The 27,346-nt window shown below is 39.2% G+C and overlaps 1 protein-coding gene across 9 annotated transcripts in view; it reads right to left on the bottom strand.

Moving 5' to 3' along the window:
- The window catches only part of LOC121505164 (pleckstrin homology domain-containing family A member 5-like), a 296,479-nt gene that overhangs the window by 8,392 nt on the left and 260,741 nt on the right, over positions 1 to 27,346 (bottom strand). For 2 of the 9 annotated variants that reach the window (XM_041780235.1, XM_041780236.1), the window contains 17 exons: positions 24,758 to 24,841; positions 19,847 to 19,966; positions 17,670 to 17,723; positions 14,707 to 14,787; positions 10,973 to 11,035; positions 10,815 to 10,895; positions 10,513 to 10,665; positions 9,919 to 10,020; positions 8,233 to 8,341; positions 7,522 to 7,565; positions 6,995 to 7,192; positions 4,403 to 4,538; positions 3,302 to 3,423; positions 2,487 to 2,678; positions 1,919 to 2,056; positions 994 to 1,113; positions 259 to 404 (listed from right to left, as the gene is read on the bottom strand). In XM_041780235.1, coding sequence (XP_041636169.1) covers positions 259 to 404; positions 994 to 1,113; positions 1,919 to 2,056; positions 2,487 to 2,678; positions 3,302 to 3,423; positions 4,403 to 4,538; positions 6,995 to 7,192; positions 7,522 to 7,565; positions 8,233 to 8,341; positions 9,919 to 10,020; positions 10,513 to 10,665; positions 10,815 to 10,895; positions 10,973 to 11,035; positions 14,707 to 14,787; positions 17,670 to 17,723; positions 19,847 to 19,966; positions 24,758 to 24,841 — 1,943 coding nt within the window. The remainder of the gene's footprint in view (positions 1 to 258; positions 405 to 993; positions 1,114 to 1,918; positions 2,057 to 2,486; positions 2,679 to 3,301; positions 3,424 to 4,402; positions 4,539 to 6,994; positions 7,193 to 7,521; positions 7,566 to 8,232; positions 8,342 to 9,918; positions 10,021 to 10,512; positions 10,666 to 10,814; positions 10,896 to 10,972; positions 11,036 to 14,706; positions 14,788 to 17,669; positions 17,724 to 19,846; positions 19,967 to 24,757; positions 24,842 to 27,346) is intronic. The other 7 variants (XM_041780239.1, XM_041780243.1, XM_041780238.1 and 4 more) reach the window with 5 other exon arrangements.

Here is a 27,346-nt window from a genome sequence, read left to right as displayed (position 1 = left end):
AAGGATGTGACTTTTATTTTGGAAGTCCTGACCTTGTTTCCCTTTTTCCTGTCACTCTGCACCAGTTTTCTAGCTCCAAAATCCTCTCAGACTGCATTCAGGGCCTCTGAACTCACTGTCAGTTTATGAAGTTCTCTTTCCAAGAGATCAGTCTTAGCCTTGAGAGGCCTAAACTATCTAAAAACTGTCAGAAACTCAGAATTATTCAAATGTGGAGTGATTATAGCACCTACTAGAAACTAGAAAAGTTTTAAAAACCTGTTTTCAGTGGTTGTGTTTGTGGGTGAGCTGGTCAGATCTTGGTCTCGGCTCTCATCATCCTCAAAAGGCTGAAAGTTGACGATCTCCACACGCTGAGGCTCCGTGTGCAGGTCCAGAATCACCACCCTTTGGCTCTCACACAACTAAAAACACAGTTTAACACAAAAATGTGGTCATAAATGTGTGCTGCATGGCTATGATGTGCAGAAAATAAAAAAAAAACATAAAGATAAGCTCTGATAGAAGCTGCTTTATTCAAAGCAAAGGTGACTTTGTGCAGTGCAGTGCAACACTTCTGATGTTTATCTTTGAATTTTTATGCTTGTATATCAGGATTTATTTCTAATTAGACAAGAGAAATTATCACTTCAAAGAGATGGAGTTTGATGTTGGTTTATCTGATATTTGATAACAAAAATATCTTAAAAGACAAAAAATCAACAAGGAAACAGATGAAAATGGGAAAAAGACATTAAAAATGAATGCAGATGCGAATTTTGTGTCATTTTTGCCTCTGTTGTAGATCCACCTCGCTTAAGTAAATAAGTTATGTCTGACAGGGATTTTATTTTTACTACTTGTAGATTTTCTCCTGTCATAAAACTCACCAGAGCTCAAAATGTGGATTACTCCACAGCAGAAAATGTTCCATAATAAACTGATTCTTTCCAGTAATGTAAGGCACATAAAATCAATGTATTCCTCCGTACAGTGCAGATTCCTCCTCTCTACCTCGTTATCGATGCTGTTTGTCTCCGTCGGTAGATCCTTCACACTCTGCAGGGTCACGTCCTCGTCCTGCTGCACCTCCTCACTCTCGTCATTTGTCACCTCCTCCACTCTCTGCACCTCCTGGAGATTGAAAATAGAAGCATGTGGGGCACTGAGTTCACATCATCAGAAACAGGCATCAGAAACAAGCAGGAAAGTCTGATGTGTGATGGTAAAGCATGCATTGAAGTACATGAGGAAGCACTTCCAGAACAATTCTACATGTAACCAGAAATTTTAGAGAAAATCAAAGATAAACTAAGTTTAGGACTAGAGTGCATGAATGAAAAGTTGAATTTAGCTACATATTTAATTGAAAAGTTACACAATTTAATGGTATAGTCATTTAACAATGTATTTTTGTATTTTACCCCAACTCTTGCCCAATGATGGCTGGGAAATTATTGCATCATGTCTTATCATTTCATATTGTACCGTGTCACATCATTTCGTATCATATCCCATCTCATTGCCCTGTATAGGGTCTTTTCTTATCGCATTGTACTGTACCATACCATGTCATATCATATCGTTTTTGTATTGCATCTCACAGTGTCTTATTGTGTCCTGTCATATCATTTTGTACTATGCCTTATGGAATTGTATCATCCCATGTCTTATTGTATGGTATCGTACTGTATGGTGTCATATCATATCGTACAGTATCATACTGTACCATATTGTACTGTGTCTAATTGTATTGTACCATGTAGTATCGTATCATAATGTAACATATTGTTTTGTATTGTTTTGTATTGTATTGCATTGCATAGCATCACATCCTTTGGGATCAGTAAAGTACATCTAATCTTATCTTATCATCATATCATGATATATCATATCATATTGTATCGTATCATATGTTCTGAAAAAATATCTATCTGACCTGTGTTGTTTGCTCCTTATCGGTCTCCTCTGTGTCGTCAGCGTCTCGGCTCTGCTCCAGGTTGGACACCTTCAGCTGCTGCAGAGCTGCCTCCAGCTCCACGGGGTCAGCACAGGCTCCGTCTGCCTGCACCCGATTCTGCAAAAGAACACAAAACAACACATCTGTAAGCAAAGAAACTGGAATAAAATGTTAATTTAAAGTGGTTTTAAAAGCCAAAGAAAAACAGAAACAGATAAAACACGAAAACAAGACAACAAAAGATTCATACTTCCTACATTTATTCTGTTTTGAGTATTTTAATGACTATGTAGTTTCTGTATTTCTGTTTTTATTTTATCTCTGTTTCATTGTGTTCTTATTGAGTAGTTCCATGTACTCTTTGATTTCAAGCTGGTTCAGGCTACATTTATACAATGATTGAATACAATGAAACACTCTTTAAGAGTGCCAAAAATCATAATTTTTCAAATATACCCACCTACATGTGGACCAGGCTTTAGACTAAGCAAAATATTCACTTCTGACTGTTGTTTATTGTTTTTGGCCATGTTCACCATGACTTCACCTGCAAGGTTAGGAAGGGGTTGTCTTTGCTGAAGGAGGGCGATCGAGATGGGGTTTCTCTCCTCTTTTCTCGGAGTGATGTGGCCTCTGCATTCCTCCTCATCCTCTCCAACTGCTCCTCTACGCTCATCCTCGTCCTGCCCACCTCCCGCTCGCCGTATCCCATCTGATCCACGGCGCTCCTCGGTCGATCCTGCACAGTACAGGGATCAAATTAAGTTTGTCTCTCTCATATCATGAAATGTTATCCCACCTAAATAAAGAAGAACCCCATGTCTTCCTGTAGTTGACACAAAAAAGAGAATTTACTATAAAAACTCAGGTTATTTGTATATTTACTCAGACTCAAAGAATCAACATGACAAGATTAACTGGGGCAGAAACCTCCTCAACAAAACTGCTAAATAAAGAGTGACACTTTAAAGAGTATAAAGGCACCTTTTTATATCTCTAAAAATAAGAAAAGAAGGCGGTGTGTTTGCCCGCTAAATCAACCCAGAACACCAACGAGCCGTGCAGCTCTGAGAAGCTTTGAACCTGAAGGCTGCATTTGTAAACACACGATGTGTGAGAATAAAAAATGTTTCCTGGAGCGGAGAATACCGTCTCTGAATGTGTCAGATAAAGCGACATGTCGTCGAAAATGCAGATATATATTCCTGTCAGTGTGGGGAACATCTAAAACAGCAAACCAGAAGAAAAACATCAACAGAAGCAGCTCTCCTTCAGGCAGATTCTCACACGTTTTTTTTTTCCCTTTGGTTCATTTCATTCAAAACTATTTTCTGTCTGTTGATGCCAAAGGGACTAGCTTACCGATCTGGGCTCAGGCTTCTTCGTCTTCCTCAGGGTGACGTAGGAGGCGATGGTGGAGGACTCAGGGGGGCTCATGGGAGATTTGGCTCTGGGAGGAACAATGCCCACTGGGTAGGGGGGAGCTGTGGTGGAGAAAAGGGGGATTCTTGTCACTTTATACACATTAGCAGACAAATGCTGCAGCTGGGCTGATTGTTCATGATGTGAAAAAATATCTGACCATGCTTAGTCTGACAAAAAGATACTAAATGTATAAAAACAAGGAAATTCAGTGATGTCACTGCTGATTTTAGCATATTCTTATTTTCTAAATGTAATAGCTGGGACATCACAATGTAAGATTCTTTCTAAAATACCATAATATCAATAGCTGTCTTCAAAGCCACCTATAAGGGGGTATAAAGGGGAGAGCTTTCTGGGGCCCAGCCAAATGGGGGGGCCCGTGAGGAGGACAGTAAAATCATGGGCCATTGTAAAGTTAACCTGTGACAACCATGTTATACATTTAACTGGAATAGTAACACTTTTCAAAGCAATAAAATTTTTTTTATTTATTTATGCAGTTTTACAATATCCCCTTTTTCAAAATCTAAATGTTTTCAAGTTTTAAATGGTATAAATTGAATCACTGGTAACACCATCATCTGGCCTGATTCAAGCTTCCACGGCTCAGCTTACAAAGCTGCAGCTGTTGCCTGCATGTCCTCAAACGGCACTGCTGCATCATAAATATTCAGTCTTACTGCTTTACATCTGTGAAATATTGACTTCTCTGCTCTGTGGTTTTCAGTTCTCCCTTGTAAACAGTATGACATCTGGTGCTTTTATTTTGAAGGTAGAGAAATGGCAGTTTGGTGCTTTGTGTACAGACAACCAAAAACCAATGCACAAAAAGTGGTGACTGTGTCCAAAAGATATTTGTTTATGCTTTATTGTTTTGAGAGGAAACCTTGAACAGGAATGTCGCTGTAGTCGTGTAAAAAGTGGGTCTCTGCAAGATGTGATGTCTGCTGCTGTCAAACTTTAGTCTTTAAAACTTTATCAAAGTCTTCTTACAGCAGGTCTGAGTTAACTTTCTGTGTCTGTCTCCTACGTTTGTACCTTTAGAAGCTGCGGGCTCTTTACTCTCCATAGATGTCTCTGTCTTGTCCTTGTCCTCCCCATTGGCCTCGTCCACCTCCTCCTTCACAGTGGTCAGCTCCGGCTCACTCTTATACAGCCTGTAGTCTGGAGCTTGCTGTGAGGGAGAGGGGAGAGAGCGTGGGGGATCAGAACGCACACAATTTAGAAACACAGACATGCAAACAGAAACAAAAGTTTTCTAAAGAAGTCTGTCAGTAGAGTTCTGTTTGCCCTGGAGGATCTGCACTGAAAACACCTGAGCCTTTTCCTAAAATAACAGAGGAGTGAACGTGTTGTTCTGCTGCTGGCTGCAAAGTTTTTTCTTCAGGAACACCAACTTTTCACAATCTAAAAGCCAGAAGTTTTATTCAAAGTTTGAAAATTGTTGAAAAAATAGAAAAAATAATAACAATAAGAGAAAAATGCTGATAATTTCTCAGATGAATACGCAGATTAGAGAAAAATATACAGTGCCTTTAAAAAGTATTTTCTCCCTTGGATGCTTTACCCTTCTACCATGATAATATGATTTGGCTTTTTGACCAAAAAACACCCCACTCTTTAAAGTTCAAAGTAAAAACAGTTTTCTTCAAATTAATGGAAATTAAATAACTGCAGGCAGCACTGAAGCGCCTTTGCACCTCTGTGCATGCCAGGGTGTGCTGCAACCATAGGTACATGGGGATGGAGACAACTTACATCCTCCCAGGAGTGTCTTTAGACTTAAAGTAATGAGCATAGTGCACTTTGTCTATGAGGTGGTACTGCCCATCAACAGTAGGTGGCAGTATGACAAAGGTAGATGCTGACATGTAGACGTGATCAGGGCAGGACTATATAACATGTAAAAGTAAAAGATAGGACACATTATGCATGAGGTGCTTATGGCGTCCTACAGTAGGTGGTGCTACAGCCAATACCTTTAATAGCAATTAAATGTGTAAATGGGCAAACCCTGATCATGCCAGTGAAATTGCAAGCAAATAAGATGTTTAATTTCTGCATGAGGCCAACTTCCTGTGCCATGTGGTGAGATATCAAAATGGTCACCATCAGCAGTAGTGAGTTTGTGCAGTATGCTGTAGCATGGCAGAGAGACCTTGTAGAACCTCTCAGAAATGTCATAAGTAAAAAAAAAAAGTCATTTGCACAGTAAACTTCGTGCATTAGCTAGTACTGCCCTTCACCTGTAGGTGACAGCATGACAAAGGTAGATGTTGATATGTAGCTGTGATCAGGACAGGACTATTTATCATGTAAAATTCAAAGCAGATAGTACATATTATGTATGAGTTGTTCTGGCATTTTACAGTAGGTGGAGCTACAGAAAAATCATGAAATTAACATTTAACTGTCTAAAGGGGCAAACACTGTTCATATATGTGAAATCTGAAGCAAATCAGATGTTTAATTTGAGCATCAGGCCAACTTCCTGTGCCACATGGCAAGGTACTGAAATGTTCACCATCAGCAGTAAGTTGTCTTTTAATTAGACTTGTCAGAGTGGACAGCTATTAAGATCTCCTTGCCAGGACGGGGTGATACAGCAAAACATTAACAGTAACTTTGAATGTTTAGAGGGGAAGACCCCAATTATATATGTGAAATTTAAATTAAATCAGATGTGTCAATTTAGAATGAGACCAACTTCCTGTGAAAATGGTGAGATTTTGAAATGCTTTTTTTTTTGTCAAAAGAGCCAAATGATATACATGGTTATTGACTTATAAAATCAATAAAGGGTAAAACATCCAAGGGGGTAAATATTTTTTACAGGCACTGTAGATGCAAGCATAAATTCATCCCCAGTCAAATTATCAAGGTGTGTTATTTTGATAAGAGATATTCAGCTAGCAATACACTGGACAACAGTCAAGTTTTGAGTGATTAAAATGTAAAAGGCTGCAGATACAAGGACAGTTTCTTGTAGGAGAAATCAGTCCCCGATCTGATGCTCAGCTTGAACTTCCACACATTTTCTTCCCCATGTCTAAAGGCCTAAAAGCGTTGAATCGCTGCATGATTGGTTGTTTGGCTACTTTCCATAAAAAGAAGCTGAACAGGTATACCTATTAAAGTGATTGGTGAGTGTATATGGTTTTTAATTCACTCATGTTTACTGAGAGCTGCACTGAAAGTGTTCTTTACAGCAGCACAGCATCTACTGCAGCTGCATTATAAAGAAAGGCAGGTCCTGGTTCTATAATGAGGCTTTTTAAATGCACGCACACTGCTGAAAAATCCACACAACCAAAACACAAACAACATCACTCTCTGAACAATGAAATCCATGAATAGATCCATGTTTAGGTCTGGATGAGACTCTGCAGGTGATGAAGCATGGGCTGCAGGAGTTTAAAAAACAAAACAAAGAAACACGGGGGTAAATGTCAGGAATCCAAAATGAGACTTGTTGAGGGATGAGTCTCTGTCAGCGAGGATTAATTCAGCCTTCAGGATGGAGCGGAGATGTGGGAATGATGAGAATGAATGCAAGCGTTCTGATGCACAGGTTGGATGATGGTGGGGTGGGGGGTGGTGGTTGGACATGAAGTTTTCAGCCGTTCTTACGCTGTGCGCTCCGTTCCTGGAGCCCGCCTTACGGTCCTCGGATCGGTGCGTGTGGGGGGGCATTCGGCCGCTGGTGTGTGGGTGGTGGGGGGGCACATGAGGGGGGCGCTCTGTGGAGTCGTAGTACTGAGGGAGGGGCGGGCGTGGGGGCACGCCCTCGCCCTCCTTTGGAGGACTGAGCGGGAGCAGCGTCACTGCCTGGAGACAGTTAACACAGAACTGAACTATCTAAGGATGCTACACTTCCTATAAAACCACTTTCTCAAGACCACTTTAGATAAGCGTTTTGTTTCAAGACATAGAACACAAAAATGAGCCAGAGTAAGAAATACCACCAAACTGTGCTAAGAAGATGATGGTATTGAAAGTAGGTGGTGATTTTATCTCAAGATTCTAGACAGTTGCATGAAGTGATCCTGGAAGATGGCTGCATTGACTCTGGACTTGATGAAGGCTCTGGTTCCTCTGCAGAGAGGACTTTAAAGTTTAACTAAGAAGTTCAGCAAAGACTAACTGGCATTGCTCACCTCATTCTTCTGTTGGCTGGAGAGTGGTTTGGAGCCAGGAAAATCTGCAGAACAGAGAAAAAGTATTTTCATAAAGTATTGATGACATGACTAACATATTTTGCATTAACGCTGCGTTTTTGGGCATTCAGATACCAAGTAAGTGCCCTTTTTTAACATGCATCCATACTCATCCCATACTTCCATCCCATTCTAACTTCTATCAAACTATTGTCGGGAGATTTAGAGAACATAAAGCAGAAGAAAAGAAGTCCGAAATTCTTTGTCGAGCCAAAGGAGAAGCTGGGGTGGAGGAGTGTTGCAAAAGCAGCTTGCAAGGGTTAAATATGACAGCATGAGTGTGATTAGCCAGTAGCGTGCCTTGAAGGTAATCAGCTGGCCCGTCATCTGACAAGGGCTTTCATGAGATCAGCTGATCTCAATTATATGGCAGCGCCTGAACTAATGCTAAGCGCTCAATTTTTTTATAGACTGGCACGATGTCTGATAAATATTAGCACATAGCCTACTGAAAGAAAAAAGTTTTAATATGTTGTCCACAAAAAGCATGCACTTGCTATCTAAGTGCTCTAAACAGATATGAATCCCTGTTGTTGAAGCCTAACAGAAAGAAAATGAAATGGGAAAGCAAATCTGTCATGTTAGTAATTCTTTTCTGCCCGTCTCCATATTTTCTAAGCACATTCTTGAAGTATTTTATTAGTTTCTCACTGCTGTCCGTGCTGCGCTGTGGTTTGTTTTTGGCCAGAGCCTCCATCACATCCTGAATCCTCCACAGCTCCTTCTGGATCTGGATGTGCCGCTGGCTCGGAGGCTCTGTCTGAAGAAACACAAACACAAACCTGATGTTAGGAGCTTTAACACCATGGAAAGTGTGCATTATTGCATGTGTAAATGTTAAGGCTGAGCAGTGAATCCAAATTTAAATTAAATATCTAAAATGCTAAAGCTGTAGATCAAAGCTAAAAGTGTGTAAAGCTATTATTGGGTATTGATGTTGGTAATAATTAATAGTGCGACTTTTTAACATGTTTCCCCACTTTTTCCAAAATCTTTTACCCATTGCCACTTTCTGCTCATTTATTTTACCACTTTATTTTTTTTAAAAATTCCATTGCAGACGAAAAGACAGGAAAAAAAATACAGAAAAAAAGGAATAGAATACATGCAGAGCATGAACATTTTGTAGTCAGATAATGAAAAAAATGTGCAAGAGAGGCCAAAGACACCCAAATAGGGTTATCGAGTGGCCCTCCTTAATGAAAAATTGAAAATTCAACTGAACATGAAGTAGTGCTAATTATTATGATTAAATAAAACTGCTAAAACGAGATATTAATATGCAAATATGCAACAAAATGCTGACAGCAGAAACCACAAAAGCAGACAACAGTATCAGAAAATAATTAGGAGTTCTTGTCCTTTTCACCTTTTTATGCACCGATTTACTGCTGAATGCCCTGTTTTTACCACTTTTTGCCCATATTTGCCACCTTTTTGCCTCTTTGTTTTGCATTGTTTTTTTTTGCCACTTTTTGCCCATTTTTACCACTTCTCTACTGCTTTTGCTCCTTTTTTCCACTTAAAGCCTAGTTTTTAAAGTTCTGCCACTTTAAGCCAATTTGGCATTGTTTTTGCCACTTTTAAAGGCCTTTTTGCTGCTTCTTTTCCCACTTTTTTGCCACTTTTATTTATTTTTTGCTTTTTTTCACCTATTTTTTCAACTGCTTTTGCATTTCTTGCCACTTTTCGCGCTCCTCTGCAACATATTTTTTACATCTTTTCAGGCGACTTTTCCCAATTTTTGCCCGTTTTGTCTGGTTTTTCCCCACTTTGTAGCTTTTGACCACTTCACCTAACTTGTGTCACTTTATGCCCAATTTTGCCCCTCTTTGCCCATTTAAGCCAATTTTTGTGACCCTTTTTGCCCTACATTGTTTCATGCCACTTTTTTCCCATTTTTGCCACTTCTTTTCCAACTTTTGCCCATTTTTGCCATAATTATCCAGTTTATGCTTTTCACCCATTTTTTAAACAGCTTTGCCATTTTTTTTTTTTGTCCCTTTTTGTCTATTTTTTGCATTTTTGTCCCTTTTTGACACTTTTCGCCCTCTTCTGCTACATAGTTTTGCAACTTATTGCATATTTCAGCTCTTTGTTGCTCATGGTTCTAACCACCTTTGCTGCTTTTGCCCACCAGTGTGCCCACACACTGCTCTTTAGATTATGCAAACATTCAAATGCTATTTTCTAGAATAGCTCGCAAAAATATTCTGCTTTCACTGTTTTAGTATGTTTTTCTGAATCAAAATAAGGATGATAAAAATGATCACTCCCTTCAAAACAAAATTGATATCACATTCACAATATGATTGATGTGTTCTGCTCATGTGTTACCTGCGGGCTGCCCAGAGCCTCCAGCTGCTCCAGCAGGTTGGTTTTTGCCAGTGTAACGTCTGCCCCCAACCGGTCGTACTCCCTCCAGGAGCGCTCCAACTCCTAAGAACAGAAAGCACACCAACGTGACCATCAGGGAGGGGTGTTTGTGTTGTTTGTGCATGTGTGAGTGCCTGAAAAATCTCCTTTCCACGATAAATCAATTCAGTCACTCTTCTGTCTTGAGCAAAAACGACAGAAACCATTATACGCCACCTGGATTCATCTTTTTATAATTGTTCGAACATCCACAGCCTGTAACAGACTGTAATGATAGGTAAATGGGTGGATGGAGAGGAATGTAGAGATAGGAAAGCCTCGCTGGCATGATTTTCAGAACTCCTTTGGAGATCTTGTAAATGTGTACATCTGTGACTGTCATCCACAGAGATGCATGTTTACTGTTGCCATAAATACCAGCTTACATTACTCTTATAGGAAAGGAAATGCTTGTTTATCTGTTCATCTTCCTTGTCATGTATTTGCTATATGTTGTGATTTTTATAATTAGTCCTGGAACCAAGACAAGTTGGCGGATGTTGTTGTTGTGCTCACTGTGCTGACTCTGGTGAGCTCCCTGCAGGTGCTGAGCAGTCCGTTCTGCAGCACGTCTCTCTGCTGGATCAGACTCTGCGTGGCTGCAGCGTTCGTGCCGCCCTGCTCGCTCAGCTCCTGACTGGCCGAAAGCAGTGCCGTCTCCAGAGTGTGCTGCAACACAACAAACATAGAGCGCTTTAAGATAAATTCGCCATTTTGTAGGGCTGTCAGATTACTGAGTGAGCGCTGTTAAACGATACATAGTGCACTCACTGTGTCCCACAATGCATTGTGAAATGTCAGATATCAGAAAACAGTACCTTCTCTCTGTGGAGCTGCTGCAGTTTCTCCTCCTGCATCCTCACCGTCTTGTCCTGCTCACACAATCTGCTCAGCTTGGTCTACAAAAAAACACACATATGAATAAAATCTCTTAAACTCCTGTGACATCTTCCTCTTATTTCAGGACTTGTCTTACATCTATGTCGGCCTCTTCAGTTGGCTGGACGAAAGAGCTGTCTTTGTAGTCTTCTGGGCTGATCTGAAACAAGGAGGCAGAATTAAAGGAGGCCAGAAGGGGGCGATAACAACACATCTGATAGAATCAGGAGCGGAGATCTTAACCATGAAGAGTTCTCCCCATGAATGCTACTCGATGCAATTTTGGGGGGAAAAATGACCCAAAAACTCATTTTTTTTGTGATTTTCTTCCACAGCAGGGAGGACTCTATCAGTCAAACTTTTATACCACCAAAGAGAAGACTTATCTCACTTTTATCTTTATTATTTTTAAAATATAAACCCATTCTTTATGGTGTCAGGTGTCAGTTTTCCCCCAAAATTCAGCAGATTTCAGAGAGAAAGTCATATGATTCATTCTGGAGGGAGGGGATGAGAGGATGAAAGGATGAACGCTCTGTGCTTACTCACTAATCCCGTTTAATTTCCCTTGAAGCTGTTTACCCAGGTGTTACCAGGGAATTAAAGGCTGGATATTATAACATAGAGACAGATGCAGAGAGGCATGGCCAGAGAGGACAGATGTACAGTGTTAAATGGCAAATTAAGCCCTTAAATATCCAACATATAGGAATCAAATGCAAAAATGTGCATCGTATAATAGCTCTGATCACTCTGATTTAGTGTTGCTCACTCAGATCACTGCGGACTCTAAAGAAATGCTGTTATGATATGACTACATGATTGCAGTGTAGATACATTTATCTGTATTGCCTTTACCATAAAACTTTGCTTGAGGTTTAATTTTAACCTGGGTGTTGACTATCAGAAGGGGGCAAAATTTCTCCAGTCTTTTGTGCAGCTGTCGTGTCCAACAACACGGTATGATGCCACACAAAACTCTCCCTTTTCTTCACAGTGGGGATGGTGTGTCTGTGCTGATATGCAGTGTTTGGCATCTCATCTGATGACCAAAAAGCACCATTTTAGTCTCATCAGACCAAAGACCTTTCTCCTACTTGACCATAGAGTCTTCCATTAAACTGAACTTCAGGGGATGTTCAGAGGCTTTGAAAATTTTTTATCCACCCCCAGACTTAAAACTTTTTAATAACGTTTTCTCTGGGTTGCTTGGAGTGTTCTTTTGTCCTCATAGCATAATGGTAGCCAGGAATACTGATTAACCAGTGACTAGACCTTCCAGACACAGGTCACTTAAGACACAAGCCCAATTATAGTGATCTCACTTTAAATGGCTTCCTTGTGTCAGAAAAGTTCAAACAAGTATGAAAACAGGACACATTTTTAGGCTAAAGTTTCAGAAAACTCTGTAGATGCTGGGTAAAAACTCTTTGGGTGAGTTTTCTTAAAAACAACACAAACTTGGAGAAACCCTTCAGCAGAACCGATGAAAAAAGTCGTATTGATCTCTCTGAGAGTGCTCCGTCTCCATCGTTACAGCGTGTACAGGATTTAAAAATGCAAACACACAGACACACTGTGAGGAAAAAAAAACATTCAATGCATCCTGCCTGAAAAATCGCTGACTGGAAGCTGGATATTTAGAGCTGCAGGGCTGTTCCTTTTTTCTGATATGGTATGAACATAAACTACCCTCAGACGCCTGATGGACCATTCTGCTGAGAAAAGAGATAGATGAGGATGGACAAAGAAGGACTTTATATCTGTCTGACACCCCCTACGACTGACTCTTATAGACGACATTTTTATGGTCTGTTTCTGGAAATACACCCAAGAGAAAAACAGAGAGAATCCAGAGGCTGCAGTAACCTTTAACAGAAGCACGATTTCTATTCAACCATTTTGGAAATTTCCTTGAATATAGAGTCACTTTGGGATTCAGTTCAGCATCCAAGAAAGAAGAAAAATATCTAAATCATAAAGTTCAAGCACGTCCAAAGTGATACTTAACAATGAAGAGCACTTCACAAAGACAGGAGGTGAAGGGACGTCATGGCTGTGCAGCATTTCACTGTTAGCCATGCTCATTTCTAACATACGGAAAGCAATGACATGAAATGTGCTAAAACCATAGAAATGACCTCATTTAGACTCAAATGATGACTGAAAAGAGAATCTGGGGATGTTTGCTTCACATGAAGGGACTGACAGCATCCAAAACGGTGAAACAGAAGGTCGATGGTGAAGGGGAAGACAACCACTGGGCCACCAAGGCAAAGGTCTGGTTTGAGTCAGCTCAGGGTAGAATCGGTGGGAAACTTCCAATGTAAGAAAAGAAATATTTGACTTTTGTTGATCTCAATGGTTTAAGTGGACATTTCAAGTTTAGGTTAGGGCTGGAAATGATTGACTTTTACAGTATAAGCACCAACCATTAGGTAAGGATGGTTGGGATCTGAAAGTTTTCATACTTAACAACATTTTGGTGGCACCTAAACAGGTTTTACAGCCAACAGAAAAAGGAGTAAAGCTGTAGATGGTGCTGGCTTGGCCCAAAGGAACAAATTAAGCTCACTTGATTGGGCTTGATTTGGGCAAAACCATCCAAAAAAACAGCAGATGTTGCATGTTTTTGGTAAAAATTGGACCAAATGCTGGTATTTGCCTGGAGTAGTCAGGATTTTGTACTTTTTTGGTAGTTTCCTTTGAACATGTTGAAACCAAAGCCTGGCTCTAACTTTTCGTAGGGTGTTTGAAATATTTAAATGCCATTTTCATGCTCTACATTTTTTTAAGTAAAAAAATAAATGTAGAAATAATTCTTGACTCATGAAAATATCTAATTATGGTTAATAAAAAGTACAGTTCAAAGGTTATTAGGAGCCCAAATCCATCTACCAGAAAGTTAAACATTAATTTGATGACTTTAATGAACAAGAATCGACATTTTATCATAATAAAATAATTGCAAGCAATTTGAGTGTCTGTTTAGTCTTTGTTGATTGAACTGGACAAACGACAAATGATGTGACTGTAGATGTCAAAAACAGTACTTTACGTGTCTATTTCAACCTCGTAAAATTACTTGGATCCATCTAAAAACTTCATAAAATATTGTACTTGCTTCTTGTCTTAGGTAAAAATTGGACCAAATGCTGATATTTGCTGTGAGTAGTTTGGATTCTTGATATTGAGCACAAAGCTTGGCACCAACATTTGTAAGATGTTTGAAATATTCCAAATATTTCACACTATCTAGTTTAATTAAAAAAAATATATATATATACATATATACATATATGTATATATATATATATATATGCATAACAACATGGAATAATTCTTGACTCAAGTCAACATGTAATTATGGTTCAAATCCAAATTACATAATCAGCATTAAGAGTGTGACCGCCAGCCCTAACATCAAAAACCAAACAAGCATGCCTTTGATATATTTTGTTAAAATGCCTTTAACATTGTGGCTTTTCATCACTTTTCACTGACAGTTACACTAAAAATAATGTTTATTAGCTGCTGCTGCTGTATTGTTTCAACTCAATGCATTAAACTCAGACTGCTTGATGCGTCTGACTTTGGGATAACCCATTTTTAATAATGCTTCAAGATCTAGCTAGAAATGGACCAAATAAAGGTGTTCCTTTATTGGTGTTATTCTGACTTGGTGCACGGCTGTTTTGGTTGATTTTTTTAAAGGTACAGAATACCAATTCCCAGCTCAGTCGTCATGAGGTTTTTGCTCAATAATAGGAATAAAAAGAAGAATGAAGAGAGTTGATTCTGACTCAGACCAGAGCTTGCCGTTGACCTTACTTGCTGGTAGAGTTGCGGCCTCGGTGCCGAGTTCTCGATCATTGTGTGAATCATGAAGATTAGAGGCTCGTTTTCCTTCGTCTGGCAGAACGCCGAAGGGAGAGAGGATACAAGGGTGGAATCACAGAGTAGTACATGTTCGAAGACAGAACCACAACTGAATCCCTGGTAGCAACAATTATAATGGGCCTGACCAGCAGAATAACTCAGAAAGTCTTGCAGTCTCTAATGGACTGCGTCTAGTTCCCTGTAATTTTAAAACAGGAATGATAGTTTGGGTTTGTACCATGTAATGCAAGTATTCAGGGTTAATTCATTATAAGCAAACAGTATATGGGTCTTTTCCATAAGCAAAATATTTCAAATATATGATGCACAAGTGGAAAGACTAACTTCAGATTCTCATTCATGCACTGACACCCCATTTACTCAGTGCATTAAGAGGGATTTTTATCTCTTTGGGGTATTCAGATACCAAGTGGTAATCCTTAATGCTTTGTGTAGATTTGCCTCAGTGTGTACTAAAACAGTTTGCTATCTGATAGCTCAGACTGCATACATAGATGTCTGGGATGTCATCATCTGGAATGGATTGGTTATGTAGATGAACCTTTAGGTTTTTAGCAATTCTTTCCAAATTATAAGGGAAAGAATGGTTTATTCTTGGATTTTATTTTATTTTTTCTTTTCATACAAACTTTTACTTACTCTCCTTTGGGTAGCAGAGCTTAACAAAGATTTGTCAAATAAAGTCTATCCTAATAAAGGACAGTGAGCTTGAAATACACAAACAAATGTAGAAAATAACAGCTGATTTGTCTGCATGCAAGCTTAATCTTTGTAATGACTGAGGGACCAAGTCTTCTTAATTTTTCAATTCGCATCCAAACTATCGGCCACTCCCTCCTTCTGCAGGGCTGTTATCTTCATGAAGCACATTTTCAGAGCTGAACAGTCATGAAAGATAGGTGGGAAGTCAAGATCTAAGTGACGGGCCAAAACTAAACAGCACATTTGGATGCCAGTCTAATCTTTGCATGACTCTGAGCTGTCAGCAGGCGTAGGAAAAAAAACATGTTGATGTGATTCCAGCAAGAATATCTGTAGGATTTCCAATATTAGTTCTAGCAGGAACTTGGGTTGAGATAAAACAAACTTTTCTTATGTGAAATCACATGTTCAAGCACTGGCAGTGCACCGCATTGAGCTATTTGATCATACTACTATTATTTCTCTACATGTTTTGTTTATAATCAGTGCAGAGAATCAGTGACAAGCTTTGATGGCTGATGGGAACTAAAGCTAGACAAACTCTGAAAATATCAAGTTTTTATTTTGATGTATAATTTAGTAAAGAGGTAGAGAGACAGAATATTAGGCAGAAACAGAAGTCAGGAAAATCTTGATTCTTTATGAACATGCAAGTAAGAAATAAGTCATTCAGATAAATATGAGTTAATGTGAGCTTCTGCTGAGGAAAGGTAAGAGTAGAAAAAGTGTCAGAATTTCACAAATATTTTTATGCCACATTTACGTGAAAACAGTCCACTGAAATGGAATAATTTCCCAAAATTACAGCAATCGGATTAGAAGGTTTTAAAAACAGCTGTGCCTTTAAATTTGAAGAAGTGATGAATGGGTAATAAAGCTGAGTAAGCAGTCTGTTTACAAGAAAAAAGCTTGCTCTATGTGAAAACATTTGAATGCAGCCAGCGTAGTTTATGTAGCTCTGTATGCTGCCTAAGCTACCTAGGAAGCAGAGCTACATAGCTAATGGAGCTACATAGCTAAAGGAGCTCAAGTTAAGCTCACAAAGCAGCTACATAAGATACATATCTACATTATCTGCAAAGACTTTTTAACTTTGGCTACAGTTGCTCACATTGCTATAGTTCACTTAGCAATAGACAATGGAGCTACATAGCTATGTGGCCAACGTAGCTATAGGCTAATCTCACAACGTAACTTTGTAAGCTATGTAGGTTAATTATCTAAATAACACATGTTAGCTTTAGCTATGTTCGTAAAGTTCACATTACTAAAGCTAACTTAGCTAGCGTAGCTAAAGCCAAGTTCACAAAGCAGCTATGTAAGCTATATAGGTATTTTATCTACATAGCTACATCAACTTAAGCTATGGTTGCTAAAGCTTATGTTGCTAAAGCTAACTTAGTTATGGACAACATAGCTATGTAGCCAATGTAGCCAAAGCTCAGCTCACAAAGCAGCTATGTAGGTATATTATCTACATTGCTATATTAGCTTTAGCTTTGTTTACTAAAGCTAATGTTGCTAAAGCTCACTTAGCTACAGAAATGGAGCCCTGTAGTTATGTAGCTAACAGCTAAATGTAAGATCACATATTAGCTATGTATGTAGGTAATCTATGTAGCTATGTTTGGTTAGCCTATATTTGTTAAAAATCATGTTGTTAAAGCTACTGACCTACATTAGCTTATGTTGTGGTGTCACTATATAATTAGTGTAGCTATGTTAACTTTAGCTAAAGCTAATGAAGCTAAAGCAAGCCATTGTAGTGTAACTACTTGACTACACAATTTAATCCCAGATTTGACCTCTTATCTTTTTCACTAATTTATTTATGAAATATTTCTTGGTCTGTTATGTTTGCAATGTGACTATTTCAGGAATGTAACTGCTAGAATTTGTTCATGAAGAAAGCTAAAAAAAAAAACAAAAAACTCCAAAACTTGAATACGTTGCAGGCAAATTAAGGCACTTCCTTTCTGAGATATATGGCGTCTCAGATGAACCCTTGTGCTCATACTGGCCAAATCAACCCATTTTTGACCAAATTTTCTTGGATGCACCCAAAAACGCCAACATCATTAAAGACCAGCCAAAAAGGCTCTAATTTTCAGCTGAGATCATTGTAAACTTGGCCTCAGATTCAAATTTTGCATCGATCAACTTGGGACAGAGAGACAGACAGGAGTCCTCACCTGGCTCTCCAGGTAAATGAGGTTCCTCTGGAGATGATGTGAAAGAACATCAGTCTGCAGAAGCAGCAGAAGAAGAAGACGAAGCAGGCAAAGTGAGGTCATGTTTGGTAAACATGAGCAGCAAGAGGAGAGAGAAACTGAAGGATGTTAAAGACACTTAAACAGGAAGAAAGGAACAGAGAAGACTAGGATGATCTTAAACAAAGCACTGCATATTCAGTTAAGTATTTTGTATTTATTTTACATGGTAATAAATCTTCAGATCATTTTTAGCTGCTGAACCCTTTGACAAATTAACACCAAACACAATGTCCTTCTTTCATTCACAGATACAAAGAATGTGCAGTGCCAATAAAAAGTATTCACCCTCTTGGATGTTTTACCCTTTAATTGATTTTTATAAATCGATATAAGTCAATATTATTAGGTTTTTTTTTTTTTACATTTTTTTTCTTACTAATGAACCTCTTTGATGTCAAAATGAAAACAAAGTTCTAAAAAGTCATTTCAATTGAATAAAAAATGTGTGAAATAAGTGACTGCATAAATATTCACTCCCTTCAAGTCAGTATTTAGTAGATGGACCTTTTGCTGAGTCTATGTGGATAGGTTTCAGTCAGGCTTGCACATTTGGACACTGCAATTTTACTCCATTCTTCTCTGCAAAACTGCTAAGGCTCTGTCAGGTTGCATGGGGATCAGGTGTGAACAGCTCTTTTTAAGTCCAGCCACAAATTCTCTATTGGACTGAGGTCTGGGCTTTGACTCGGCCACTTAAGAACATTCACCTTCCTGCCTTTCACTAATTGTGAGACTACTAGCACCAATTGGCTGGAAAAAAATGCCAAAAAGCTTAATTATACTTACCACAATTGATTAATAAAATCAATAAAAGGGTAAAACATCTAAGGTGGTGAATACTTTTTATAGGCATCCAGGGTTTAACATATTAACCTTTAATTTAGTGCAAAACTATCAGCTTTGCTGGCTAATGTAGAAGAAAAGCACACAAAAAATGCTGAGGACTTTGGGAGTCATGCAACCTGATATTTTCAGCAGATATTTAGAGCCGATGAAATTAAAGCGATTAGATTTCTTTATCCACATCACAAAAATACGTTATCTTGCCTTTCTCTCTTATATTAGTTATATTTCTCTTTATATAAGATTTGTAAACTCTTGACACATGCAGTTCTCTCATCTCTAAGTAGTTCCATATTCTGTGTTACGAATGATTTAATGCATGAAAATCCATGTGGTCAACCTCAAACTCACAACAACATGCTGTGCTGCAATTCTGCATTTCAAAAACCAATCATGCATGCACTTTAAATCATCCCTCAATACCATAAATATGTTTTATAACATCTCCTGGTCAGGACAGTATGAGAATTTGTGTGATTAGACCACAGCTCACTGATGGCATCAACCAACATTCGTGTTATCGTTACATCAAGCTCAAAGAAACAACAGTTGCAGAGACGTTTGATGCATCAGCTGTGATGCATCCATGCTCCGCTGGCTCACAACAACCAATTGACCTCGAGCCATCATGCATGTGCAGGAGAAGAGCCAAAATGCAAAGACTGACACGCTTAAGAACACACAAGCATCTGTGCAAAAGGAAGCCCATAAAACCCAGCATCACTCCCACAAACCCCCAACAAAAGAACTCCTCCACCAGCAGGCACTTTAACCAGCAAATAATACTCCAAAAGAAATTGAATTGGGTGTTCAGGATAACAAATGAGAAGAAATTCTACCAAAATAAAGTATAAGAGCAAAAAATCAAACAATTCATGTGACTGGGATTTATATTTCTGACCTGATGCAAATGGTAAGTTTGCAGTTATTCCACTGGGGACTAAATGTAAAGTTAAGGTAACACCAAAGCCTGTTTATATAATCTTTTTGGGATCATGAATGGCTTGACAAAATTGCATAACAATCCATCAGAAAGCACTTAAGGTATTTAAGTCTGGACGGAAGCGGTAACCATTGGCTTCAGTGATGGTTAGCTTTAGCTCACAGGATCTTTCGAACACACCAAAACAGTTTAATTTGGAGTAAAAAACAATAAACCTAAATCAAAGACCCTCCCCTCCTGGTCCCACATGAACACACAGGAAGCACAAATGCGTCCATGCACACACGTACTGCAAACACTCAGTGCTGACCTTAGCGTTGGGCCCCTCCAAACCAAGGGCCATTAGCTGAGCTACTGTGTGTTCCCGCAGGCTGTTGAGCTCCGCCTGCTGCCGGCGGAGCTTGATCAGCATCAGGGTGAGCTCCTCCGGCTGCACAGAGCAACGACAGAGGAGAGAATAAAACTGCAACACCGTTTACTGGTGGAAAATAAAATCATGCAGCAGCTCTGATGAACTTGAGGAGAAAAAGCTCCATTATTGGCTTTTAAATTAATACCTCTAGAAAATAAAGATGATGCATTTACAACAATGTTATCAAGAGGGGTACACTGACTAACAAACTCTTTAAACATCTATTTTTAACTTCAACATGACTTTTTTAAACTTTTCACATGCAACGTATGCATCCTATAGATTAACCATGTAGGAGTTGTAAAGACCATTAAAGAAGCTATAATGAATGTGAATAATGGATGTAGATTTCTCTGATGGCTGAAGATGACACCGAATTTATGCAAACATGTCAGAAAAACACAAAAACTGTAGAAACGATTGCTTCATGGACTCCATAGAGTACATTAGAGGTGCTCTTTGGCTCAGGAATCATGTAGTCAGTAGAGCAGAGAATAAATAAAGAGAATAAAAAGAGAATAAAGAGAAAAAAAAATCCTGGGTACTCGCTTCAAACAATTTAAATGTCTGTATTTTCACAGCATGACCTCATTGATCTTAAAAATAAAAAACACTTTGAGGCACTCTGGCATCAGGCTTTTATCAGTTTCATTTGACTTTCTGATGAAAGCCTGATGTGAAAAATGCATCAAAGTGAGTTTTATACGCTAAATGCAGTGAAAATCAAGGCTCATTTGAATGCCTAGGAGATTTCGTGTTTTAAATGTATTAACTTCATGCTGCTTTGTGCCCGCTTTATATGTAAAGATGCTATTTTACATGGATCTTCCCAATGCAAACTGATCCTTTGAGCCTTTATTCTCAAACTGGAAGCAGAGTTATTCTGTATGCTGATGACTGTGCGAGTTATATTTGAATGCAGCAGATATATTTCAGTAGCCATACATCCACTTCTTCTTCTGATTAAGTTTGTTGGTTCATCAAAGTTTTTCTGGTAAACCTCAGGGGAAAAAAGATGAACAAATTATGCAGCCTATGCAAAAAAACAAAAACAAAATGGAGATAGAAATCTGAGAATTAACCCATAAAGCCTGTTGGCTATTAGTCTAGACCATATGTGAATGTTTCTATTTTATATATTGCTTGTAGGATGACATCTTCATTGTAGAAAGAACAAGCTTTGAGACAAAGTCCTTGGATCAGAGATATCCAAATGGTGGCCCATTGGCCAAGTCTGGCCCTCCATTGCTGATTATCTGGCCGTTTAGACCACCTTAATTCTATGCAAAGAGTGAAATAATGCAATTGTAACAAAGTTTGCCCACTATACCTTTTCTGAACACCTTCTGTACCTTCGACTTGTTTACGATTTGTTTTAACTTTTTGCTAAATGGACTTCATAAACTTCCACTAGGTAAGGTAAGGCAAGTTTATTTAAGTAGCACCATTCATACCAGAGCAATTCACAGTGCTTTGCACAGCAAAATGCAGAACATTTTGAACATAAGGAGCATTGAAAGACAGCAAAAAGACATTTGAATGGAATATATCAGAATACAATATAAAAAGAATTTTAAAAAATCCTCAAATTGAGTATGGTAATCAAAGCAACAATGACATCATTAACAAGCCAAATTGTGCTAAAATTGAAAAAAAAAAAAATCTACAAAACTGGTTAAAACTCATCTTTTCATGTTGACAAAGGCTTAAGAGAGACACTGATTCACAGAAACATGTGGATGTGGCCAGTGTTGTGCCTAAATGCACTCATGTTTTGGGTCGGTAACAAACAGAAGAGCTCAATTTTTTAACTCACAAGAGCCAAGGTAACACTCTGTGCCCTTAATAATTTTGTCTTGCCTAGACTTAAAAAGCTTGTAAAATATCAACCTGAAGGTGCACAGTCAAGCTCTGTACATCCTTTTTTTTCAGGACAACCTGGGCTTTATGAATATGTGCTCTGCAGTTATGCCACTTAGATTTTTAAAAAGTTTTGGGACTAGAACGACAAAAGCAAAAAGTAAACAAAAATTAAAATTCAAAGATTTTCATGTTGGACAAACAGTGAAGAATAATCACTAAGATTTTTTTTTTTTTACAAAATTGATCTCCCATCTCTTGGGGACCAAAAAGTGAAAAAATAATCACGCTGTGACAGAAAGTCTTCCAGATATTCAGATATTTACAAAAAAGTGCTTGTGCTTTTTTATACTGGCTGATTGTGAGCCATTATTCGAAACAGTTCCTGTCTGCAGTGACACAGAGGGACACATTTTACAGCCCCTCTGTGTCTCTTTCTCACCAATATCGTATGTCGTTCAGTCCCTGTCCTTTGGTTTCTTAGGCCGTGTTCACACCTGATAGTCCGGGGACTCGGTCCGTTTTGGAACAGAAATGGCAACATTGTTGCACTTCCTTTGGTTTGGTTCGCATTCACACTGCTCTCTTGGTCAAGCGGACCAAACTGTCTGAACACCTAAAACATCTGCCTGCTAGGGGCGCTGTTGCCACAAACAAACGGCGACCAAGAAGAAAAGAAGGTGTAGAAGAAGACAAAACTCCTTCCGCCGGTCTTTTCTTCCACATAAACAATGAAAAAACACAGAATTTACGCTGTCTTGTGGTTTCTGCTCTTGCATTTCGGCATTATGAGCAGCCGGCAAGGTGTTGAGCTGTCCAGCGTGTCGTCCTTTATACGAGACAAATAAACCAGCACGGACCACGACGTGTTGCCATGGCTACCCAGACGCCAAGGGAGGTACTGACATGTATTTGAGCGTATTAAATCACATACAAATCCGTATATCATTACAGTTTATGCCTCATCCTGCCTTTGGTTCACAAGTTGGTCTGCTTTGCGTTCACACCTCCAACGAACTGCACCAGGGTTCATTAGGGAGCAGACCGAGAGCACCTGTTTCAGGCGGTCCAGAGTCCGCTTGTTTGGTCCACACCAGAGTTCGTGTGAGCGTTCACACCACTCGAAACGAACCGGACTATCCGGGAAAACGGACCAGAGTTCAGTTAAAGTGGACAAACAGCTCTAGTGTGAACGCACCCTTAGTGTACACACATACACTGTTTAGCAACACATGACATGACGGCGAAACAGCCTGCCACTGGTTGTGATGCTAAGCTAGTGCAAGACAAGATCAAAAATGGATAAAACACGTTAAGAGTTACTGGTGTGGATTTAACCTTTAAATGCCCCGAGAAGTCACCTAAGCTCCAAGCTTGCTAGAAGAACTACTGCAAGGACCACAAAGTGAGAAACTTCGACAAAAGGACATTACCCATTGATACTTTTCTTACCCTAGCTGGCAGGTGGCCATGGTTAACCTGAAATGCCAGATAGACTGTTTGGCATTTCCAATGCATGGGATGTATTTCCAACAAACTATAGAAGGTGCTTGGGAAGGGCACAACCTTTCAAAATAAAACTAGGAGGGACTAAAAACAAGAATTAGTAGGTATAAACTACATAACATGAACTTGACTGCTGCTATAACTGCATCCATGCTAATCTCTTCTCTGGTTGCCGTTGTTTACAAGCTTGCAGGCACTTCAACTAAACCACGCCCACCTCTTTTACCTCAAATGATGCTGAATGCTCCGGTCATTCTCTGATCAGGAACAAGCGTATCGGCTTGAAGCTCTGATGGATGTAACTGCTCGATGACAGTCATGGAATCTGGACTATCCATCGGCTTTGCAAGGCTCAAAAAAGCTATAATATGTGAATAATGGATTTCCCTGGAGGTCAAAGACTTCCAAATTTTGAACAGAACTTCCCAATGGAAACTACTGAAAATGACTGCAGAAGTTGTTCCATCTACACTTTATGTTTGCCCCAAAAATACATGATTGCTGCTTCAAGTGAAAGATGATATTTTCTCCAGAGTGCAAAAAAATTTAGCATTTTTTCAGTATCAGAGTGATAGAGAGCATCTTTTACATGCTTCAAATCTAAAAAGGTTCCTTCTGTATAGTTTATGAGGATTAAAGAGGAGTTATTTCCATATCCAATCTGGAGAAAATATCAATGCTATCGATGAGAAAATTCATCAGAGAATAGGGCAACCTTCGGACGTTGCAGCAGTTATTTGTCTGTTAGCTGCTTGATTTATAACATGCCATGAATGTAGGTCAAAAAATTTGTTTGTTTGTCATCACCATCCAGTTTCAGTGGAGAGAAAATTCAAGATGAGGGGAAAGAACAAGCGGGTAATTTCAATTATTGATTAAAAGGCGGCCTTGTGCTCAGAAATACACACAGACAGACACAAATATCACATCCACACACACACAGCATTTCATCACCGCTAACATAATGCAGTAAATGAACGGAGCCACTGTGACTGTGACAAAACTGCGCTCTGAAAAAGCCGCGTGGAAAATTACGGGACAAATTTTTCTCATCAAGCTGCCGAAGCACTCGACTGCCGACGAGCAATCACAGCATTATTCACAGCTCGCTTCAAAGAGAACTATCAGCCCTGATTGTTGTTGCTTCAGTTTGAGAGGGAAGACTGTTTCACTGCTGCAGCGTCCGTGTGTGCGTGCTGTTAATGTCAATAATTACAGCGGTCGCGCTAAGACAAGTGGACAAACAAGCAGGAAGAGACAGTCCCAAACAAAAACATGATTTAGAGAGACTCCTGAGCTGAGTGTGAATCAGTTTGGATGTTACTGAAGGACAGAAAAAATATTTTTTATTGGTGGAAATGCAAAAAAGGAGTTTAGTCAGTCTAAAGGATGGTATTTGTTATCATGGAGCTGTATGGAGAGAGGGTTCACTGTAATACTCACCGTCTTGCCTTGCAGAGACTGGGCAGTGATGGTCTGAGCTGGAACGCTGCCTGCGATGGATCGTCGGTCTGGTTGGAAGCCGTACTGTGGACAGAGAGGGATGAGAAATGGATACATATCACAAGAATATCTTTCCTTATTGTATTTCATCAGAGCTTGTATAACTGAGCAGTTCATCTCAATACAGTCTGTTGCTGGCCAATGTCACTGTCTTCTTTAAATGTTAGCAGCCAGCTACATGCTGTGTTTTTGTTCATTGTGAGGTAAATTTCCCTAATCTATCAGCCACTGTGGCCTACAGGTCATTAAAAGTCATAATGGTTAGATTTGTGCCAGAAAACAGTAAATCTAATCCCCAACTTCTGTCTCTCTGCTCTGGCACAGAGCCAGGCTGCTACACTCTGACCAAAGTTCAAGATAAGGTCAGGGTGCAGGCTAATTTCTGGAGCGCATGTCTATTTTCCCCTTGAACCAGATGCAGCGTGGACAAACATCTTACCTGCTGAAGGTGTGTTTTAATCAATATTTGACTTGTCTTTAGTCCTGGATGATTAAAAGAAGGAGCTTGTGGCTTTGTCTCTCTCAGAGCAGCAACAGTTAAATCCCTTCTGTCTGTTAGCGTCCGTGCTAACAGTTTAGCAAAGTATCTGATGATAGACACGCTCTATTCCTGCCAAGTCTGTCACAATAAAAGCCTCCAATGCTAGTAATAATTGAATACTTTTACTTTGAAAAGCAACATCAGGAAATTGCGTGTTTCCAGCAGCAACCATCAGATCCTACAGAATGAGCACATGAATTGTGCTTGATTTTTGTGTGTCATAAACAATTCAGTAGCATTATTTGAGCTGATATTCCACCATAACTGTTGTAGAGTCAGCAGAAAAGGCACAGTAACACCCTGCTTAAGTCTACACAAAGAGTGTCATTTGCATATCTTTGTGTGTAAGGCCATGGTGGGCAAACCTCAAGCAGCTTTGTTCCTTTAGGTGGATTTCTTTCCTGGTTCTTAGGGTTTGCTCTGAGCTATTAAAAGAAACTTTATTTATTTTGTGCCTAAGAATAATTTGCAGGGTGCCCTACATTTGAAAAATCTAGTCCTACTGCATCATTCTGAAGGAACTATATGTAATTTTTTTGCACTGAAATGTCTACATGAATCAAGAAAGAATACTTCTATTAATAATTTGTACTAATAGGAGGACATGTCTAATGGTAGCTGTCATGATGTGTCCACTGTGACTGACATGACTTTGTGTTGGATGTTGTATCAAAGACTGCGACATAATAAAGCTTTAACTTCTATTGGAAGCTGCTGTTCTGTTGCTGTATCTCATTCATATTTTGTGTTTCTTACTTGTGATAGACTACAATCATTCTCTAATATTGGATGAAAATTCAAACAATCCAACCCTTATAATTCAGAATTCCATCCCCCCACCCACCACGCTCTGCATGTCCACCCTTGCTACTCACTTCTTGTTTTGAGTTAGGGGCTTGGTTCCTTAAAAACTGCTCTACATCAGTTGTATGTCCTTTATTTGAACAGTGAACTAACATTTGGCTTCATAGATGAATTTCACATATTGATGGTAAAAAGATTGGACTTCATAGTCTGCACTGAGAGTGATCCCAGAAGGCTTTGCAAGTAGCTTTCAGCACAAACAACGAAGGGCACTTTAAATTTCATCTGTTAAATGAACACTATAGCACTTCAGGTCAGTTCAGATCTTAACATTTTTTTTTATATTGTGGGAATTCAGTTTTTATTTCAGAAAGAAAGCTAAAGAGAAACAGGAAATATGGGGAAAGAGAGTGGGAGCAGACATGCACCAAATATGGGGGTGAGCATGGCCTCAGTAAGAGAGGTGAGCAAGAACCTGAAGGTAACTCAGACTGAGCTCCAGAGATCCTGTGTGGAGACGGGATAAAGTTCTAGAACATCACTCCAGCCCTGCACCAATCTGGGCTTTATGGCAGAGTGGCTAGATGAAGTCTCTCCTCAGGGAAAAAGACATGAAAGCCTGCTTGGAGTTTGCAAACAACACCATGTGAAAGTCAAGCAGGCCATCGCCACATATCAGGCTGCAACGTAAAATTTAGAAAATTGAAGGGTCTGAATACTTTCTGAATGCACTGTGTGTTGAGGACTCCAGCCTCCGTAAAAGGGTGCTGCCCTAACATCATGAAAATATGCTCATATGTGTATATTTTTGCATGTAATGTTTCTAAAACAAATCAAACTAAACAGATTTATTTCTGACACTGAACCAAATTTTCAAGCACTAATTAATCTCCAACCCTGCAAAACAATGTCAAGTTTGCACATTTATCTCCTGAGGCAAACCCTACACAATGTTTCCTTGCTTTCACTGCTTGCACAGTCCAGTAGCCCTTCATAACGTCTGATTTAACACCTTAAAATGCTGAATCTGCTGCAGCCAGGACCAATAAAACTAAAGTGACTGCATACAAACACACAGTATGTAAATCAGACTCCACAACAATCTCACAATGATGTTTATTTGAGAAGCTTAACATAAATGCTAGGCTGGTAAATGAAACAAACCAATTGGTAATTAATTAGCT

Source organism: Cheilinus undulatus, linkage group 23 (assembly GCF_018320785.1).
Source record: "Cheilinus undulatus linkage group 23, ASM1832078v1, whole genome shotgun sequence".
NCBI lineage: Eukaryota > Metazoa > Chordata > Actinopteri > Labriformes > Labridae > Cheilinus > Cheilinus undulatus.
This window is presented reverse-complemented; position numbering and strand designations above follow the sequence as displayed.